At 36.8% G+C, this 20,427-nt stretch overlaps 1 protein-coding gene across 2 annotated transcripts in view; it reads left to right on the top strand.

Annotated features, from left to right (window-relative positions):
- Nucleotides 1-1,509: 1,509 nt before the first annotated feature.
- The window catches only part of LOC144628991 (choline transporter-like protein 4), a 28,839-nt gene continuing 9,921 nt past the window's right edge, over nt 1,510-20,427 (top strand). Inside the window, exons 1-18 of one of the 2 annotated variants that reach the window (XM_078487133.1) lie at nt 1,510-1,628; nt 2,512-2,547; nt 6,636-6,678; nt 7,330-7,403; nt 8,640-8,690; nt 9,085-9,112; nt 10,089-10,188; nt 11,209-11,304; nt 11,847-11,910; nt 13,357-13,465; nt 14,443-14,485; nt 15,223-15,263; nt 15,383-15,433; nt 16,512-16,573; nt 17,406-17,531; nt 17,791-17,890; nt 19,090-19,182; nt 20,199-20,295. In XM_078487133.1, coding sequence (XP_078343259.1) covers nt 1,577-1,628; nt 2,512-2,547; nt 6,636-6,678; nt 7,330-7,403; nt 8,640-8,690; nt 9,085-9,112; nt 10,089-10,188; nt 11,209-11,304; nt 11,847-11,910; nt 13,357-13,465; nt 14,443-14,485; nt 15,223-15,263; nt 15,383-15,433; nt 16,512-16,573; nt 17,406-17,531; nt 17,791-17,890; nt 19,090-19,182; nt 20,199-20,295 — 1,266 coding nt within the window. In that variant the 5' untranslated portion in view covers nt 1,510-1,576. Of the gene's footprint in view, nt 1,629-2,511; nt 2,548-3,000; nt 3,228-6,635; nt 6,679-7,329; nt 7,404-8,639; nt 8,691-9,084; nt 9,113-10,088; nt 10,189-11,208; nt 11,305-11,846; nt 11,911-13,356; nt 13,466-14,442; nt 14,486-15,222; nt 15,264-15,382; nt 15,434-16,511; nt 16,574-17,405; nt 17,532-17,790; nt 17,891-19,089; nt 19,183-20,198; nt 20,296-20,427 lie in introns of those variants that run through there. The other variant, XM_078487141.1, reaches the window with a different exon arrangement.

Below are 20,427 nucleotides of genomic sequence, written 5' to 3' on the forward strand. Positions count from 1 at the left end.
GTGGGCGCTTATTCGAGGCTGGGCGCTTATTAACTTTTCCTACCTACAGGGTGGGCGCTTATTCGAGGTGGGCGCTTATTCGAGGTTGGGCGCTTAATCGAATAAATACGGTATTCAATAAAACAATAAAACAGACCTTTTGTTAACAGCAGCTATAAACGTAATAAGGCCGACAGCAACGGTAGAATCTTTGCCGAATGACTGTTGCTGAATGATCGAAACATATAGCGGTGTACGCGAAGTAAAATAATTTTAAATTTGTAAATTTAATTCTAGAAAACTAAATTCCATAAACTCTTGTTCTTAGGCCATCATAGCTTAATTAAAAATATAAAAAAGGGTGATAAACATGGTGAAGTAAATGCATGCATTTTTGCTAAAATTGAAGTTTTGTCTGCTAAGCAACTTGCATACGTTTTCCAGACCCCAATAATAAAGGAAAGAAGGTTTTGGTGTTTAATAACAACGGTCACAGTACAAACAGTTGTCAAAAAATGTAACAATTACTTTTGAAAGTGTATGTTGCTTAGCATGCGAAAAATAGTAAAAATGCGTTATTTTACCATGTTTATCACCGCTGTTTGTCTTGTATTTATTTTTTAATTTAGAAAACTGAACTCCATAAAGTAACGGCTCGTCTACATATATCCGCAGTTTACCGCAAATTATTCCATGGCGTCATGAATCGTCGACCAGTTAGCTCAGTTGGTAGAGCGCCGGACTACCGTGCGGGAGGTCTCGGATTGGAGTCCCAGACCGGACCAACACCCAGGGTCTTAAAATAACTGAGGAGAATATGCTGCCTTTGCAATGATATCTGCAAATGGTTAGGTCTATTCTAGTATTCTCCGATAAGGACGATAAACCGTAGGCCCCGTCTCCTACATCTTCAGTGTTACAGTAAGCAGGGGATCGGACGTATACGGGGTCCATGTTCCCAACAAAATTCTCCTTGTGTTCCCGTGTTCCCTGAAAGTATTTCTTCGATTTTAGTGTTCCCTGTTTCCTAAAAAAAAATTTTTATTTACGTGTTCCCAGTTTTGTTTTTTCTTTTGTTTCCATGTTCCCAAAAAGTAAATGGCCCTGTACCCTTGTTCCCTGAAACCCCTGGAAGAGCCCCTACAAGTACAATGCGTACTTCAATACCCACAATCCTCCATTTTGCTCCGACCAAGGATCGACGCTCGCGGGCTGAACTCGCGCTGAGCACTGTAATCATATACAGATAGCCATATAGATACATATCGGGTTTATTTTGTTTTTAACCATAGATTTTAGATGTTGCGTTACTAAAATAAAGATGCGTTGCTGAAGTAACGAAGCTCACAAGTCCACAAACAAATTGGGTGAGAAAAAAAATTAATGTCGAGTAGAAACGTCACAAACACCGGATAAAATACCGTATTTGTCCTGAAAAACAAATCCGAGGAAATAGGAAGGCAAAGTTTAATGAACCATTCACTCAGAACAATAAGTTTAAAATGATTGGTCGATTTCTGTTTAGCCTGGAAATTTATGCAGAGCGTGTTTTCCACATCTCACTTGTAAGTCACGGCCCATATTCTGTCGAAGAGCGATGGCGTCTCCCGCCCCTGGAAGTGGAAGTAAAGTTGAAGACGACCCTAAAGGCAAGTTCTACTTAAATTAAGTCGTTTTATACCCTGCAGTCTTATTAAGGTCTTTAATGCTTTCGAATTCGTGCAGGCTTCTTAGCCGTTTGGTAGCAGTAATAGTTTTAATTATAGATAAATTAAAATATCAAACTTCGACATTTTCTTGTACAAATGTACAGTTACACTTGAGTGGTGCAGGTGCTTGTGTTAAAGCTGTAAAGTGTACAGTTGATACACTATATTGCGACGAAGGCAAACGCAGTTCCTCCTCAAACGATAACTCCATTGAACCATGTAGTGTTTAGGAACTTTAAATCAAAACAATACCGTACAATGCGCCGTAAAATCCGAGAATTCAAGATTCTAAAGAAGGAAAGTCTTAGGATTTATTAAACTTTCTGAAATTCTACTAATGTTTCAATAATTATTTCAATACTTCGTCGAAGATGCAATGCAGTTTTGACGAAGACTCACAGTATTCGCCAGGATATAAGAAATACCACTTTAATGTTTTAGCATATTTCCGCGAAACCGACGTTTCTATTATCAACACCTCAATGATCAAATGCTCCAGCTAAATTTATGGTTTTCCATATCATCAGTTAGTTTCCTTGCGATTGGAGTATATGATAAATTAAGCTTATTTCTGATATTTGCTTCTCGTATCCTTTCCTATGCTTAACAAAATTGTAAACAGGAGCACGGCGAAAACGAAATGAACAACCAACAGACTGTAAAATGTAAATTTCGTCCGCATTGTCGAGACGACATGTGACAGGGATTTAATTTTTAGGCGACCCGCATCGCTCGACGCTGTAAAGTTTGATTTTCGCTTCTATGGTCACTTTCAGCAAATGATTATGTAATAATTGTTATTTTATTTATTTTCCATTTGCAGCTGAAAGCTTGGAACTTCTCAAGGACCAGAAGGATGGTAATGAAGGATTGCTAATTAATGGGTGTGTGTGTGGGTGGGCGAGTTTGTGAGTGGGTAATATATTGCTAAGGCCATGGCCAGGAGATTAAAAATAATTTAGGGAATTTAGGGAGTTACTAGTGAATATTTTATTCGACTTCCAGCATTTATCTACCTTTACCGCGTAGCATCTTCCTTTGTGGTTTTGACCAATTTTTGTCACGGCGGGTTTCCACTGTCAACTGCTTGCTTGTCAACTGCAAGTAGCATAGCATCGAAAAAAGTAAATTTACAGCGCAACTGATATTTTTCTTTCGCTTATTTGTCTGGGTCAAACACGAGAAAAAAAGAAGAAAAACAATCATCTTAGGACCCTGGCCAGGTTGGCGTGAGGCAAAATAGAGGCCAGTGTCACGCAACGACACGCAACTTGCCCCAAGCCCTTCTCCCGGCTGTGGCGCCTGGCTATTTTTAGCGGTGAGATCGGAGCATAAGAAGAAAAAATATTGCATCCGGATTATTGTTAAGTGCACGGAAAGAACGACAGTTATTTGCCCAAACGTGACCAGAACAGAGAAAAGCAAAGTTGTTAATCAAGGCTTAAGTCTTTTTTAAGTGGTTTATGAATAATTCATCGATATTTTGATTCGAACATCAGTGTGGCTTGTGAAAAATGGAAATGGCGGAGCAAGAAGACGGTAAGCCGTTATGATTTGTTTAATAGCGCCTCTGTTTTTTTATTTTCCACACAAAGTACGTTTTTAAAAATTTGTAAGCGACCATAGGTGTGTAGGTTTGGAAGCTGTAAAGTACCTTATTAGCCGCAGAGCGAAAAATAATGTGCACTTCGGTGCATTAGTTTTGTAACCAATGCTCGATCGCAAAGCATACAAAATACGCCCGAGCCTGCCGCGAAAAGTTATAAAGTGTGAATATTCACAAGGCAATGATGCAAAGCAAATTTTCGAAGTGTGTAGCACAGACAGAACCTTGAAGGTAGCTAGGGTAATGCTCGTAGCGTTGAAAATTGTTTCTACCACGAGTCAAATTCGACTAAAATGCGACCAGTCTAGTTTAACTCGACACACTGCAAAACTATCAAACGTTTTCGTACTTGCTGCACGGCATGTTGATGTGAGTTTGATTGCTCCATAATTGCTGGAGTTTAGGTAATAGTTTGTTTTGTACAGGTCATGCTTTACGCCCGCAAGTTCGTGCACACGGTTGATAAAAAATTACGACAACCAGTCACATAATTTATTCAATGTGTCTTATTTGTCTTGCTGGTGTTGACAAATGTTATCCAAATTAAGTTTCCTTTTCTGACCCTGGCAGGCGAAAAATGTTTTCAAGTTCAAGTATATCGGTTTAGGCGTTCTTGAAAGTAATTTCCAAGTTTGTCAATATCAGAGCAAACGCCCTACGAGATCGGCGAAGAAATACGATTCTCAGAATTTTGCGGGTAGTTTGAACAAATATAAATATTGACATAGAGATATATTGCCCCACTAGAATTATATTTAGGGTTGTTGGATCCGCAAATTGATTTAAAAAAGCGACAAAGAAGCGCTATGTTTTCATGGTCGTGAAAAGATGATAAATGTACAATATAATTTTGTTTTTAAATGTATGCAAATTGAAGAATTCAAGCTGTTGTAACTGTACTAATAAGAAAACTTTCATGGACCACTGTGTTCTTATTTGTACTTTATTTGAAAGTTTGATCTTGGAAAAAGTTTGCTGATGTTGAAATTTAAAGCAAATTTAGATGTTAAATTTGAGTGGTTTTTAGGGTTTTCAAATAATATTATCTTTCCTGTTCAGACACCTGTACTAAAAGACAGATGTGTTTTTCATATTTTTTCTCATCCAAGACATTTAATTATTGTCCATTTGTCATGAACATGGCTTTTGTGTAAGTAACCTGAGATCATGCCCTCCCTCCCTACTTACCACTCCGGGGAAGGAGGGCATGATACATTTACTTGTCGAATCGTATGTAAAAAAACCAGATTCTGGTTTTTCTTCTGATTGGTCGAGAAACAATACTAAATGAAGCGGTGTGGACTGATTGGCTGTAGTATTTCAACGAGACTTCCGGTCAAAAGCTGGTGCTAATGGCTTAGACGAGGCGTGTTAATTGCGAGGACGAGTTTTCTTCTCCTTCTACGTTAGCTGAAGCCCTGACAAATTTCAAGTGTAATTCTCTGAATGCAGAATAGATAGAGTGTTCGACAATGCGTAATTTTTTTGTTTTCGTGACGGTGTTTTGGCAGTTCATCGAATGAGTTTCGGGAAAACAAATTCACCAAACAATATTCCAGAGGTGTTGGAATACTTACAGTGTTTACTTTTAAAAGCTACACGATGCTATCCGCGCCGTGAAACAGCTCATCTGTAAATTCCTTTTTTGTGAGCTGTAAGGGACGGCATCTATCGCTGATAAATATATATTCGCGAGCGCAATTTCTCCCTGCTACTGAAAGCATTTTTATTTTAGCACGGAGAAGTTTTAATACAGGCTGTAGATGTATAATTATTCTACAGACGTTTTTCACGCCTCGTAGAAATCCGAGTCCCGAATTTGCCGCCATCTACAAAGAGTGGTTTGACAGTTCGACGACACCTTAGTTTATTTAAATTTGGGGGCGGTTGGCAGCCGGTTAAATAAATGTATCAGGCGTTCGTTTTCCCTCTCTCATCTTTGCACGGGAAAACAACGCCTGATCGCAGGTTATTGTGTAAGCTTCCTTCCAAATGAGCTTGAACATGTTGAAAAGAATTGACAAAATTTTCGCTGGATGATGTGTTGTCAAAGGAAATGCATATCAAGCATATTGTTTACTTGACCTAGTACAGTAGTAGTTATAACTATATACATGTAACAAAATGTGTGGGTTGGAGTGTATTCTGCTGAATAATGGGTGATGGGGAACGATACATGGTGGAAAGTCTGAGAAATAACATATACCGTATTTTCTCAATTAAACGCCCCCGGCGTTTATTTCAAACTTGGCTCCGTGGATCCGGCGTTTATTTGAATGGTGCAGTTAATTGGAGCAAAATGTTTATTAAACAAGGGTTTTAAATCATTATTTGTGACATGAATGTAATTTGCCATCATACCTAAAGCATGTTACACCTCAAATAAATGCCTGGAAGGCTTAGTTACTACTCTAGCTCGGAGACCCGGCATTTATTCGGGGCCCGGCATTTAATCGAGAAAATACGGTATCCACATATTTATCCACTTTTGTCAGCTTTGTCTGCAAATCTTCCTTTTATATAAACAACCTACAATCTTCGGCAAAACCTTGGCTGTTGCTGTTTTTCTCACTTAAAACATGAAAAAATTAAGTAACTCCCCATCTCCCTCTTTACAAATTTATGTTGGGGAGCATGCAAAATAATGCCTCCAATTGCTGCCTACTTTTGCTTCCAAAGTGAAACACACTGCACAAGGAGTTTGGGCACATTGCGCTTTCCAACACTGAAACGGGGGGAATGGGGGTGGGTGTGCCAACAAATTTTGTCAATGATTGTAAGACCTTGTAGGCTTGTACTCCTTTTATTTAGGTTGTCATGTTTATTTATTTCTCTTCTGAGCCATACTTAAGGTTTTTAAATTATTGCTTGTAAACTTTACATGTGAATTTTCTTATTAAAAAAAAAAAGCACAGGAATTAATTTTGTAATTTAGCAAAAATGAAGTCAGTAGAAACTGTTATACAAATTCTCCAATTTGGCAAAAATTGAGTATCACAAAATATCGCTCTTCCAAAACTAAAGTTGTTTTGAAAATTTTATGTTTTAAGGTACCGGTATTTGCAACTTGAGAATTTTCTATCCCATTTCAAAAACAGATAGTTTGCCAACAGATAGTTTCGCTATTTAATAATTTTTAGCTGGAATACATGTATACACTGTCTATATTTTTTTTTCAATGATTAATTTGTCAAAAAAATGTTATTATCAGTTCTGTAAACAAAATATTAAATAACCTGTAGAAAATTTTGGAGGGGATCTTAAAACTAGGAAAAGGAATACCCAAATGCAAGCACTTAATATCCAAGCACTTATCAAGCATTCTTAATTTTTTTTTTCAGGGAAGAAGAGGAAGGTTGAATTTAAAGGACCTGTTGAGGACAGGTATAACTTCCTAGTTTTCTTTTTGCTTTTTAATTAACTAATTATATTTAATTAAATATAATTTATTATAATTGTGGGTTCGAGTCCCATCTGTGAACCCAGAATTTTTTTCTGAGTTCTTTCTCTCCACACATCGATCCATTATTATTTATTTACTCTGAGAGTACTACGTGACTGCGTGATGCAGTTAAATGTGTGTGTTCATTGACATAATGTGATTTGTGCGATGCAGTCGTTGTGTCACCCACAAATGACCACTGCTCACCATTAGAGTTCTCAGTAGCTCAGTGGTTAGAGCGTCCGACTAGTGTACGGAAGGTCGTGGGTTCGAGTCCCATCTGTGAACTCAGAATTTTTTTCTGAGTTCTTTCTCTCCACACATCAATCCATTATTATTATTTATTTATTATAATAATGATTTATAATAATATATATTTTTAACAACATGATAGATAACTGATTTTAATTATTTTAATTAATTAAGTACATTAAATAAATAATTAATTTAATAAATTAAATATGAATGCCAAATAAGAAAAAAAAGGCAAAGATAGGATTTCGGACTCTGACTAACTAACACAATGAGCAAGTAAAATCCATTGGACTTGTGATTGTTTCTAATATTTGCTTATTATTGTACTTAATTTTTAGGTCATGCACAGACATTCCTTGCTGTATTCTCTTTTTAGCATACATTGTCGGGATGATTGTTGTTGGAATAATTGGTAAGTTTTTATTTGCTCATATAATAGTGCAAGGGTTTTATTAAATATGCCATTGCACCTGGTTTAGGTTAGATTAACTTCTTTGTTTATCATCCTGATTGCTTGTGTTACAACATGCACAGTTAATTTCTCGGAAGACTTAGAATAAGACTAATCTGTTAAACTGCAGACTGCAGAACCAGCGTAACTAGTGAAACCAGCGCAAGCTACCCAAAAATGTTTTACTTTTGTTGAGCTATTTGATGTCTGCAAACTGAGTGCAAAAGAAAGAAAAAGAAAAGGAAGGAAAAAGAAAAACAATTAGAGAAAGAAAATGAAATAGAAGAATATAAGAAAACAAGACGCCTACACTGTACAATGCAGCTATAGTTCCCAGTTGGTCACCCATCCCAGTACTAACCCTGCTTTAAACTTAGTATTATTTGTAATAAATTATATACTTTGCAGCAAACTGTTCATTCCTGGTTGCTTGCCCTAACAATATTTAAAGCAGAAGCTCACAGTATTGGCAGCTCGTGCCGGGCTGGGACCCATGATCTCCCAGTGCTTGGGGGGAACTGGTTGCAGTATACCAGCAGCTGGTCACAGCCCAGCACAATCACATCACAGAGTGATGGAGAGGGGTATATATGGGTGAGGTGGAAGGGATGAGGTTAAACGAACCTGGAGAAAAGCACAGTCATTCCAAGTGATTTAGTTGGCAAAGCCTGAGGCACGAGGAACAAGTGGCTCTGGGGACACATGATTTTTTTGGCTAGATTTTAACAAAGAAAGTTTAATATCTAGCCAGTCAAATCAACTGCTTTAAAATTCCTTTGTTGTAAGGGATTTTAAAAGAAGTATTTTAATTGGCTAAATTTAAAATTATCTTTGTTAAAAGTCCAGCCAATCAAATCTTGTGTCCCCAGAGCCACTTCCTCATGCCCCAGGATCTGCCGGCTAAGAGGGACAGGGGACTCTGGAGACAAGTTAGAGTGATTCCACTGGTTCTGCAGTTTCTTTGTTTCTGTGATATGCTGCAGTTTCTCAGTCTTATCCATCAGAATATAGTGACAGTTATATTTGGCATTTGCATGAGGATTAAAAAAAAAAGATTTGGTGTATAATATTAATTCTTCTAGAAATTTTTTACATATAACTAGTTGCAATGCAATGATGTCAATGTATACCAGGTAATATATTATGCAGTATACAGTACATGTAGCTGAAACTCATTATTTTTTAAATTTTTTGCAGCTTTCAAAGAAGGAGATCCTGATAGACTTCTGCTACCATCGGATTCCCAAGGTATTTATCTTTGAATTTTCAATTTCTTCTTACAATGCCAACAAATTCTCAAGAAGCAGAGCCCTGTCAGTGATGAGTGGGCATTAAATGTTGTACAAATCATGTAATTCTCAAAGTTTATTTTAAATTATTATAAATAATTAAACTTATAATTTAGTACAAATTGAATTAAGCTTATTATTTGTAGTATAACTGTAATAAAGTGATGCACTCTGACTGTATAATTAATGCAAATCTATAACCAGTTTTGGTGTTAATTAATTTATCAATCTAAATAAAATATTGTACAAATTATGAATCCCCTTTTGTTCAAACTAGATTTGTACAAATTGTAATGTGTAGCTCTGACAGTCCTTAATTATAATAAATACATGTAGTTATTGTTGCTTTGCAGGAAACACTTGTGGAAAAGGAGATTATGCGTAAGTGCAATTTGTTGATAAATAAAAAAAAACAATGCGTGTGTGCGTAGTTCTTGCGCAATTCCCGCCAAAATTCCCCATACAAAGTCTTAAATTTTCCGAAAGTTTTCGCTTAAAAGCCAAAGTTAACACCGTCCCTGGAAAGTTACGGTTTATACAAGGGTTATGGATGGGAAATTTGATAGTGAGTTTCCCAGCTTGAAATTTTCTGTAACCGTACTATTTAATTTCTTACAACAGTTTGCACACTTTCGAGTCAAATTCTTAGAAAAGTTTGAGGTGGCGGAGACCATACGTGACGTCACTTTTTGCGTTTGACTGCTGTGAAGCCTAAATTACGCTTGGCCACATTTTGTATTTCCCATTGTTTCAGATTATGATAATCATTATCTGATTATCATAATCAGAATCAAATTATGTAATGTTTAATTATAGATGAGCAGCAGTGTTTTATCAAGTTTAAAACACGAGGCGCAGCCGAGTGTTTTAGACTTGAAAAAACACGAACTGCTTAAAAATCTTCTGATGTAGATCAACTCATTCTTGCACTAATATTTAGATTTGGGATTATTTTGGCCTAGAAAATTGGGTGTAAAGTTTAGCTGTGTCTTTATCAGATATAAAGACACTCGTTAAACATTAATTTCTTTTGTATTTTCTTTATGAATTATTAATGAGATTTTTAAGATTATCATAATCTGAAACAAAAGGAGGTAAAAATCAAACTGGTTTATTTTTCTTATTTATTATCATAAAATGAATACTTGAGACAATGGAAAATAAATTCAAACTGGTTTATTTTTCTTATTTATTATCATAAAATGAATACTTGAGACAATGGAAAATAAAATCAAACTGGTTTCAATACAAAAGATAAATTTTGAATTTACCACTATGTACAGTGTTAAATCTTGTATTTAGTGATAATGTATTTGTTTTCAGCAGGGCTAAGAAGTTCTTTCTAACTTTTTTTCAGGGATAAAAAATATCTCCTCTTCTTTGACATCAGCACATGTGCCACAAAGGGTGGAGACCTCACTAAATTTGTCACTGTTCCTTCATGTCCTACCCCACAGGTATAAGTAAAAACATGATTACTGGTTCTTGTTGTATCTATTGCTGGTTTTCACTGTCACGCAATCAAAAAATAAATTCGAAGCCATTCAACTACAGAAGCTATGAATTTTAAATATTATAGATGATAAATAGATAAACAATTTCTCCAAGTTTCGGGTCTGTGCGGTGTACCGTTCGCAAGTTATTTTCCGAACCTTTCCACGCAAATTTATAAAGCTTAGTATGGAGCCGCCATAACTGTGTCCTGCTGAGGGACACAGTAATGGCCGCCGTGATGTCAGAGAAACCATCTGGAACTCAATTCTGTTTACAACAGTGGCCATCCTTGGCTTAAGAGCTAGTACACTTTCACATAAACACCACTTATTATATTTAAAATGTTCATTCTGCACAAAATGGAAAGGAAAGGCCCTTTTTCAAACAAAACAGCTTTGTCACGGCACTCAGCTTGATGTCACATACGACGGAGAACTCAAATATTCAAAATGCTCTGTGTTAAAAACGAATGACACTATCGATCTGGAAATTTGCAAACTAAAATATATATTTTTAGTTTATCTTTCGCCTAATGACAACGAAAATTTAGCAGGCCCAGTGAATTTTGATTTCAGAATTTTATGACGTAACATGAAAACCAAGAATAGACAGAATTTTTCTCCCATCAGCACACAGTCAAGGTCACATGACATCTAACAATAAAACTGTTTCCCACCAAAAATCTCAGAGCAGGCAACATTGCCAAATAGACCACTGCAGACCACTACAGCTGTTGCTGTTGCATCTTCCAACATCGTCATATTGTGCAATATTAATAATTTACTAATTAAATAAACTGTTTCTTTGGGAAACCAGTTAATAACTGGTTTTTTAAGTGAGCAGTCAATAAGTTTTGTATTGTTATACACCTATACTGTAGTCTTGTGTTTTAGTTTAGAACTATGGTACCTGAGCTAAAATAAGCTATCTTTTAATAAATTAACTCATATTTTTTTATTTGGATATTTGTCTCGATATCTTAGGTTTGTATCTCAGAATGTCCTAAAGAAAATGAGTTGGGAATCAGTCGAAAACCTGCAGATATGGTGTGCAAGGAAGGGACTGAGACTGTCACTGAGGTAATATATAGTCCTGTAGACACAAGTTCTTTTAATTACTGTTATGTTCTGGCTGACTTTTTATAGTTTTGAAGTTTTTCTTGGAACTCTTAAGTTGTCTCTTCCATTAGTCGTTTAAAGTTCTGGTTTTATTAATAGTAAAGGTGGTGAATGTGTGTATCGCAAGCCAAATTTCAGGGGTTTTGTCGTTTTGAATTTTTCTTTGACGCCTTCTCAGAGTCTTGATTTCTTTTAAAAGGCTAAAAAGGTCTCAGGCTCGCAGAAAAGATATCAGTCTGGCCTTTTCCCAAAGTCTCACATTTACCATTCGACACCCCTGGCTAATATTTTCTATTAAATGGTTAATTTGAGCCAAGAAAATAACATAACACCCTTTTTGCTGGGGCTTGGTCCTCGTTCAGTCTTATTTCCAGACTCTGGCCCAGTACTCTTTTAACCATTTAATATGCCAATGAGTCAATGCCAATGTATTTCCCAGCAGAGCTGTATATACCTCCGTTTTGGCATGCTAATCAAACAAATTGTTCTCTCAATCATGCTAGAAAAACAAAGTTGAGATGGTCAGACAAGGAAAGTGTGCTCCATACTATTTGGAATCACAGCCAGGTTAGTTCATTTGTCATAATTTTTTAGATTATTTTGAGTTTCAGTTTAGAAAAAAAATTAAGCAAAAGCTCAGCTTTCCTCCCATGCTGTAAAATGAGCAGAAATCTGAACCTGGGATCTGGATCTAAAAAATAAATAATAAATATATGTTTATAGTGGTCATGCACTTAGCTTCATATCTCAACGAGATAGCTACATGTAGTTTACAGGCATGCCACTGAAACGGAGGAAACAAATAATTTTTAAATGAACATAACAAGGTTAAAAATCCCAACTGCAGGAGGAAGGACAGTTGGCTATATACAAAGCGTGGTCGAGGATTTGAACTCGGGACAACCGAGAAACAAATCCAGCTAGTGGCCAGGGCAGGTCTTGAACCGGCGACCTCCAGATTACAATACCAGCGCCCTAAACCACTCGGCCACGCTTGCCTCCTAAAATCTGATGCACAACCTAACCATGAGTCCTTCACTGTACATGTCAGGCCTTTAACAGGGGAGTATAGGTGAAGGTACACTGTACAGTCTGAGCCTGCTGGCTCATTTGGCCAGCACTTACATGTATCTTCAGTTCCTGTAGCATGAACTGAGTAGGAGCACTTCTATACTCCCCCTTGGATGGGATGCTAGTCAACTGAAGGGTTACCTCCAGCGTTTAATTTGTTGGTACCCATTTTATACACCTGTGTAGAGAAAGGCAATTAGAAAGTGTCTATACAGCTGTTTCAAGAAAGGTTGTCAGAAAAATTGCACATGACAAGACTGAAAACATAATAAGATATGTTGGGAGCTTTTGCATGTGCTTAATACTTATGAGACATGACAACATGACAAATGTGAACGTTTTCTTTCTATTCAGACATGGAGACAATAAACTTTTAGCCCTGCTGAATTTTACATGTGCCAGTAAAAGTAAAGCTACAGAAAAAGGCTTCCTGAGAGGAAGAACAAATTCTTCTTTCTTGTACATTTTATTCTAGGCCAATATGCAAAATTCATATAAATGGCCCTGACCACATTTCAGTCATTCATGTCACATGCACTTTTGTGCTTTTTTCCAACAACCTTTCTCGAAACACCTGAGTGTATGCCCCAGGAACATAACACCAGGACCCGACCAGGGCTAAGTGAAGTAGGACTGCACTTAGCATTAGGCTGCTGTGCCTGACCCACCAACAGAAGAGTGTACAAGAAAAAAAAAGGTTTGGCAGGCTCAATTGAAGCTGTTATGTGACAACTCATGAATAATACCAAGAAAGTAAGAAACAACAGATTGACTTATTTCTTACCCCATAAAATTTATCCTTTGAGTTTGATTATGGGGTAGACTGTAACTGAAAGGATTCTTTTGATCAGGAACCATTAGAAAATAATTTTTAATTTATAATTGATATTAAGTATGGTACATGTAGCTGCTTCTGACATGCTTGCATTGATCTGATTGCAGTGCTATATCGATGCATACCATCCTTAAATAGTTTACTCGCTAACAACACTGTGATAACAAATGCTGCCGGAAGTAACATGACTAAAGAGGTTATTGAGAAAGGATTGGTGTGAGTATTAATTACCTTTAGTTTAATTTCTTGCAAATATTTCATAATATTTCTGGCAGAAATTTTGCCAATCCTGTATTGAACTACATTTTCCTTTTCACACTTTCCATCATGCACAATGACATCATTTTAGTAGAAAGAATTTATAATCAAATTATATGAGACAAATGAAAACAACAAAACAAAAACAAACTGGCTCAGGGTTGGAAACTAAAATTTCGGAGCACTCGCCATCTGGGCGTGTGACCTTCAAGTAGCGCTCGCCCAGATTAGTTTTCACTCGAGCCCAGTCTCCTTCATAAAAGAAAAGAAAAATTTAAGCCCCACCCCCACAAATAATAAAATATACAACTTAAACTTAAACTCATTGTGCCATCATTTTGATAGTGGTCGATCGCAATGCACACTGCAATCTACATGTATTTCTTTATCAATGAAAAATTGCCAAAAAGAGACTGACCTTACTCCACAATAAAACACGAGGCTGCACACTTAGTATACTTGAAAAATTGAATAGCAGTATTTAATTTAATACATATTCCCAAATACCCATAGTTTGCAAGGAAAGCGCTAATTTGCAACCAAAAATATGCTGGCTTGAAATGATCAGTTGTTTTTAAACCAAACACAAATTGGGTGGAGGGAGGCTGCCACCTTAAGTTCTTGTTCCTTGATCAAGAGCACAATCCCAGGCACCAACAATGATTGAACCATGAGATCCTATTGTACAACTTTGAAGTACAATGCATCAGCAAAGCTCTGCCACCTTAAATGGGACAACTATATTATGAACAGTGCCAACAAGTTTTGTATTGCATTGGTTCAAAAAGAGAAAATGTTTTTTTAGGTGCCAGTTAACATCAAAGACAGTGAGCATTTAAAATCCCACAGCCTGTTTTTTTTTTTTTTTCATACCAAAATATTTTTATTATTGTTTCATCATTTAACTGTTCATGTTTTTCTTTTCTTTTCTTTAGTGGTCTTAAAATCCTTATGAATGCCCAAAATTTTGGAAAGTCGGTGTGTAACATTATATAATTTTATTATGAACAAAATTATGAACAGAGTATTAAGCTAGTCAGAGTGTAGGACTCTGATTGCAGTTACCTACATTTACCATCGTAAGCACACAATGTGTGCAGTGGACACTGTCAATGCATTTGCAGGGGGCTATATGTTCTTTTAATATGTGTTGCAGCTCTATGCTAGGCTGTTACCTATCATCATAGCTCTGCAATCATACTGAGAGCACAATGCATGCAGAGAGTTTTGTGTAGCTGCATCTCTTAATTGAGCTATCTTTTGTCAAAATACCTCATAGCTGTCGCAATGGACTATGTAGTGAGTCAGGTAGTGATGCATGTTTGTGACACCAGTCCGAGTGAGGAATTTCTATCAAGAATCAATCAAATTGTGCATCATGTATAACAAGATTTGGTTACGATTTAAGAATAGCCATCTTTGTTCTGTGTTATATAAAACAGGAGGAGGTATTCATCTACTGGCCTTTATTTTTGCCATTTCTGGGGGGTGCGTTTTATGTAGGTTTATATGCCAAGACCTCTGTGTGTGGTTTGAATAAAACAGTTTAGAACTCAGAAAAACCTAAGTTACCTAAAACACAAAAAGGCCACATCATGATGAAGAAGCAAAACTAACATGAATGAGCTAAACTTACACATGAACTGACACAAAACATGGACTACAGTTTTGCACATACTGTGAGAATTAATTTTGATATTTTTCAATATGTTTAGATATTTGAGGACATGAAGGCAGTATGGTACTGGCTGTTAATGTGAGTGAAAGCTGTTTATTTAATTTACAGCATAATTTACGAAGGATAATTTTAACAAGTTTATTCCTGCTGAAAATGCATCTTTTGATACAAATATTTACTATCTTTTTTGTCTTCAGAGGAATGGTTCTCGTCTTGGTGCTTGCATTTGTCTACATTCTGATCACAAGGTATTGTGAATTACTAATTAATGTTATGTTAATATTTTGTTGCTTTATGCTCCCATTGACAGAGGGCGGTGAAACGCAACAATTATCACAACATTGTTGGGTCATGTTGTACGTGAGATGTTATGAAGGTGCTGGCCAAACACATGCAACATTAAACTTAACAAAGTGCAAGGGGGATGGATGGAACCCCTCCCTGGAGTTTTCTTTATATTTTAATATTAAAAGGCGTAGCGAAATTATTTTGCACTGAGAAGTAAGCCCATAGCCTACTCTACAAGATGGCATAATTTTAATTGGCTGTGATGTGATATGACGTCACATGACGTCATCAGAGTAGCCATCTTGGATCTGCCATCTTGGATTTCAACATTTTATTAGAAAGTCACAAAATAATGGAAATTGATGCAAAATCAAGCCAGAATGCTTATGGAATGTTAAAGATGATTTCCAGTCTGCACTGCGCAATCTCCGCCTGCAATGTTTGTGAGTCTCACAAACAGAAGAATGTTTACCAGCAAAAATAAAATTCCGGGACAAAACTTACCTTTTTCTTCATAATTAACGCCAGATATCCTTTCAAAACAATAATAACGAGTAAAAGAAGCTCGACGGTATTTCAAACGGACGTTTTAGCTCATCGTGAATTCTTGAACGAAACGATCCGTAATGGCGAACTAAAAAACTTCATGTACGCTATCACCGAAGTGTAACGTTTCAACGAATTCAAAACAAAAATGAAAACAAACCCTGAGTCTGCGCAGTACGGACTGGAAATCATCTTTAAAGTAAACAAATCATGCAATTCTGTTTCAAAGAACTGGGAAAAACAAAGAAAAATGTTAAAAATGACAATTTTTGGCAAGACCTGCCTGTATTTATGATGATGCCATGGCAACGTCAAATATCATGGACACATGGTTGACATATCAAATTTTCTGCAAAGGATCAATGTACAGCAACTGAAAGTTTCAGCATTGTAGAGTAAATTGTTTTTTCAAAATTTGGCAAAAACCTTATGGGGGTGGGGGTTGGGGTTTACGACCGAGGGTTAAAATTAAAATTTTTGTTATTGTTGCAGATGGATAACAGGTCCGCTGGTGTTGGTTACCATCCTTGCTGTCTTTGCCCTCATTATTTATGGTAATGTCAGACTTTGATATCATTGTGAAATCTGTGGTTCCAGAAAATATCCATACCCTCCCCATGGAGGATCAGTGGAAATTCTGAAAGGGAAGGGGGTCTTAAGGACCAAATTTTTAAAAGGAAAGTGTGAATGTAAACTTTTCTGGAGGGGAGGAGAGGTTCAAACCAAATAACCATCTGTGGGGTGGGGGGAGGGGGGCGAATATGGATTTTTCTGAAACAACACAGTACATTTTGCTATAAAAGAGGAGAGAAATGAAAGATTTTTGTGTGTTTCTGCACAACTTTCTGTAATTGTTACCAGTAGCAACTCACTGCCAGTTTGGAACTCATTGTCTAGAAAACCTTTTTATTTTTTAATTAATTTTTTTTAATTATATTCTATTTAGTGTTGTACGTAGTGTCATGTGTCGTGATATATGTAGCCAGGGTATTGCATTTGATTAATATGTTCAGATGACTAATGTACAGACAATCTTGTCTGTAAATATTGAAGATATAGTGTTTGCAATGTAAATAAAACTCAATAAGCATACCGGTAGTTTCATTCACAGCACACAACAGTGCAATGAAACCTGGCGCCAACATCATTTCACCAATACATACCTTGTGTACTTGATATCTGCTTACTTCATCAATACCTACATGAATTGTACTACAACTGTTGTACAGTACAAATTGATATTATTGCTGTAATATGTTAGGTAAAGTCGTACTTGTATGAGAACAGAGATTTGAAAAGAAAAACTAACTCAAGACTTTTACATGTATATTTGCTCTGCATTTGGCTACTCACTGAAAAATTATTGTGGTTACTCTCTTTTTTTAGGCATGTACTTCTGCTACGCCAAGTACAAGTTCCTAGAAGACTCTGGTACCAGCCAGGACTTTGAGCTCAAGTTTACTACTGACCTGGATAGTTACACAAATTCCAAAGATACTTGGCTTGGCTTGGGTAAGTGCATGATCTGCTAAACAAAACCAGGGGCGTATCTAGGGGTAGGGTGCAAGGGGGGTGCACCCCCCTCCCCTGAGTTGACCTGTGGCTTTCTAATACAAGTGGTATTCTGGAAAACAAAAGTCAGTTATGCCATACCTTAGTGGTGCACCCCCTCCTAAGACAATCCCTGGATCTGCCGCCCCCCCCCCTGAAAACAGTATCATTTTTACATTTAACGTTATTTACAAGTGTGAAATGTTTGATTTGTTCATAGGTATTTTCCTGACGGTTTTGTTGGTTATTCTTCTGTTGATTGTTCTGGTGCTGTGTAAAAGAATCAGGATTGCTATTTCCATGATCAAGGAAGCCAGCAAGTATGTCAACATTAAAACTGTCTGCTGACAGTTGAACATTAAGTACTCCCAGAAACAAAAATGATTCTGCAAAGTGTTGTAATTTAGGGTAAGATATAAAAAATTTATATTCTGCTGAGCTTATATCAAATTTGTGGACGGCGCAATGGACTAAAGACTAGTCTGCATCCTGGACTTTGGATTGGGTGGTCTGGGTTCAAACCCTGTCTTGGGTCATTGTGCCGACTGTGTTCTTGGGTAAGATGCAACATGTACAGTACTCTCGCAGTGCCGTAACATCAGCTGTGATGGGCTAGCGTTCCATTTAGGAGAGAATAGAAATACTCCCAGTTACTTCATGCTACAGTAACCAGGTTTAAGGGCTTATCGTAAGTGCTACTAGCCGCAAACGCAGACTTGACCCTTCTGCCTTACATCAGTTTAAGTCATGCCCATTTAAAAGCAAGATTATGTTCAAGAAAATCTCCACACTCCCCCCATAGAGCATTTTTTTGGTTGATCTGGAAATTCGGTTTAGGTCTTCATACTTTCTTTTAAAAACTTTGGCTTTTAAAAACGTCATCGATTTCTGAAAGAAGTGGATATTAACTGGAGCCACACATACTGACACATGTACATGTTCCTTGAGGGCTTCCTCGTTTTAAAACTTTCAGCAAGTATTTTCCTGTTTCATTTTCATATTGGAGTTCTCCACAGGGGTCTAGCATGACTCAGTGTTTGTATTCGTTTCAGAACAGAAGTGGTTATAAAATAATTATTGAATGGAAATTATTATTCTTAAGTTACAGCTAGAGGGTCTGTTATAGGGGTCGATCAGTCCGCAGACCGCCATATTTTTGTCATCCAAGGCTGCAAATTTCTTTTACTTTCTCCTGAAGACAGAGACCGCCATACATTTCTTGACCGTGAACTGCCAGATAATAAAGATCATCCTATCTGAGATGAGGGACGATCCTAGCCTTATGGCCAAATGCAACCCTTCAATTGTAAACTGAAAGCTGAAGACATGTGGTGCTCGGATGATCCTAGCACTAGGATCATTCCATTTTACTTGAAAGGAGAATGATCCTAGCGCTAGGATCATCCTCTTTCTATGTAGATCAAGGCCAGACCGCCAGAGTATTTACTATAGACCCTCCAGCTAGGATGTACAGGTACCACCGCTTTCTATGACAATTTTTCGTTTTGTTCTTTTTCAGGGCTGTTGCAGCAATCAAGTCATCTTTGTTCTTTCCCCTTATTCCCTGGTTGTTGCAGCTTGCGTTGTTTACTTGGTTCATAGCTGTTAATGTGTATCCTTTAACAAAACTACCTTTTTAAAAGCATGTCTGCAGTAAAAGAAAGTGATGCTGCAGTAAGGTGGAGGTGACATACCTTTCAGTATTCTATCATTATGAACACATAGCTAATTTTTATCTTATTGTCATAGTGATCATTTTGCTAAAAATAAAGTTCCATTTAATTGAGTATAGGGGAATTTTGATTACAATATTTGCCTCTTTACTATGTAAGCGCTTCAGTTTTTGATTAAGCTACAAAGATTAATATCAATTCTGAATATTGAAAGAACACGGCACAATTTACTTTCGCTATACATTTAAGCCCGATATGTTAAATAATTTTTATGTGATTCAGGTTTGAAAATTCAACAAAGAATGTATAGGCCTATTAGCGCTTTTGTCAGCCAGAAATGTTGCAGTTTTTGAAAGCTAATATCTTCTTCTGTATTACATGCAAAGAGCTGAAAGTTTCGGCGATTATGACGTCTTATCTACACAAAGTCGTATGTTAAAAAGGCAAAATGTAAACAATGACGCCAGCAAAAGATCACCCTTTATTAAGTTTGATACACAAACCAGGACTGGAGAAGCTGCATGGCTGCGCAACAAAATTAGCATTTATAACTCCAAGTGGGACTCTGGCCTTGGGTGTTGTATTTTGATCATTCTGAAACTTTTGAGTTGCATAGCTGTCTGTCATAATAACCAGCTAGTTTCTGCCCTGAGTTCGATTCCCAGACCCGGCATCATTTCTGGGTTAAATTTGTTGTTGGATCGCGTCCGAGTTTTTTCCGGGTTCTCCGGTTTTCTTCCCTTCACAAAAACCAACACTTCTAAATTCCAATTCGATCTGGAAACAGTGGAGGAATAGCCACATCGTGGACGTGCCAGCAAATTTTTATTTATTTATTTATTTTATTTATTTTATAATGACAACCTGATAAACTGGCGTTAACCACTCATGTTGTCCATGAAGAACATGGAAATTGTGAACTGTTAAAAGCTTATGAATCTTAACTGCTGGGTAGCTACTTGGTAACCAATGGCACAGCAGAGTACAAGGTGATTGATGTCCCAGAAAATGATCAATACAACTTAACGAACGAGACTGACTGTGACCCAAAGGTAAAAAAATCAGTTAAACTTTAAGGTTTATTAACAGTTAAGGCTTGAAGTTTTAACATAGTTGTGCTTCAGAAAGTTCTTTCGTCGAAGCGATAAAACATCAAAGAATTAGATAAACTTCGGTAATTTCTT

This window comes from Oculina patagonica, chromosome 1 (assembly GCF_052425735.1).
Source record: "Oculina patagonica isolate OP01 chromosome 1, crgOcupat, whole genome shotgun sequence".
Classification (NCBI taxonomy): domain Eukaryota; kingdom Metazoa; phylum Cnidaria; class Anthozoa; order Scleractinia; family Oculinidae; genus Oculina; species Oculina patagonica.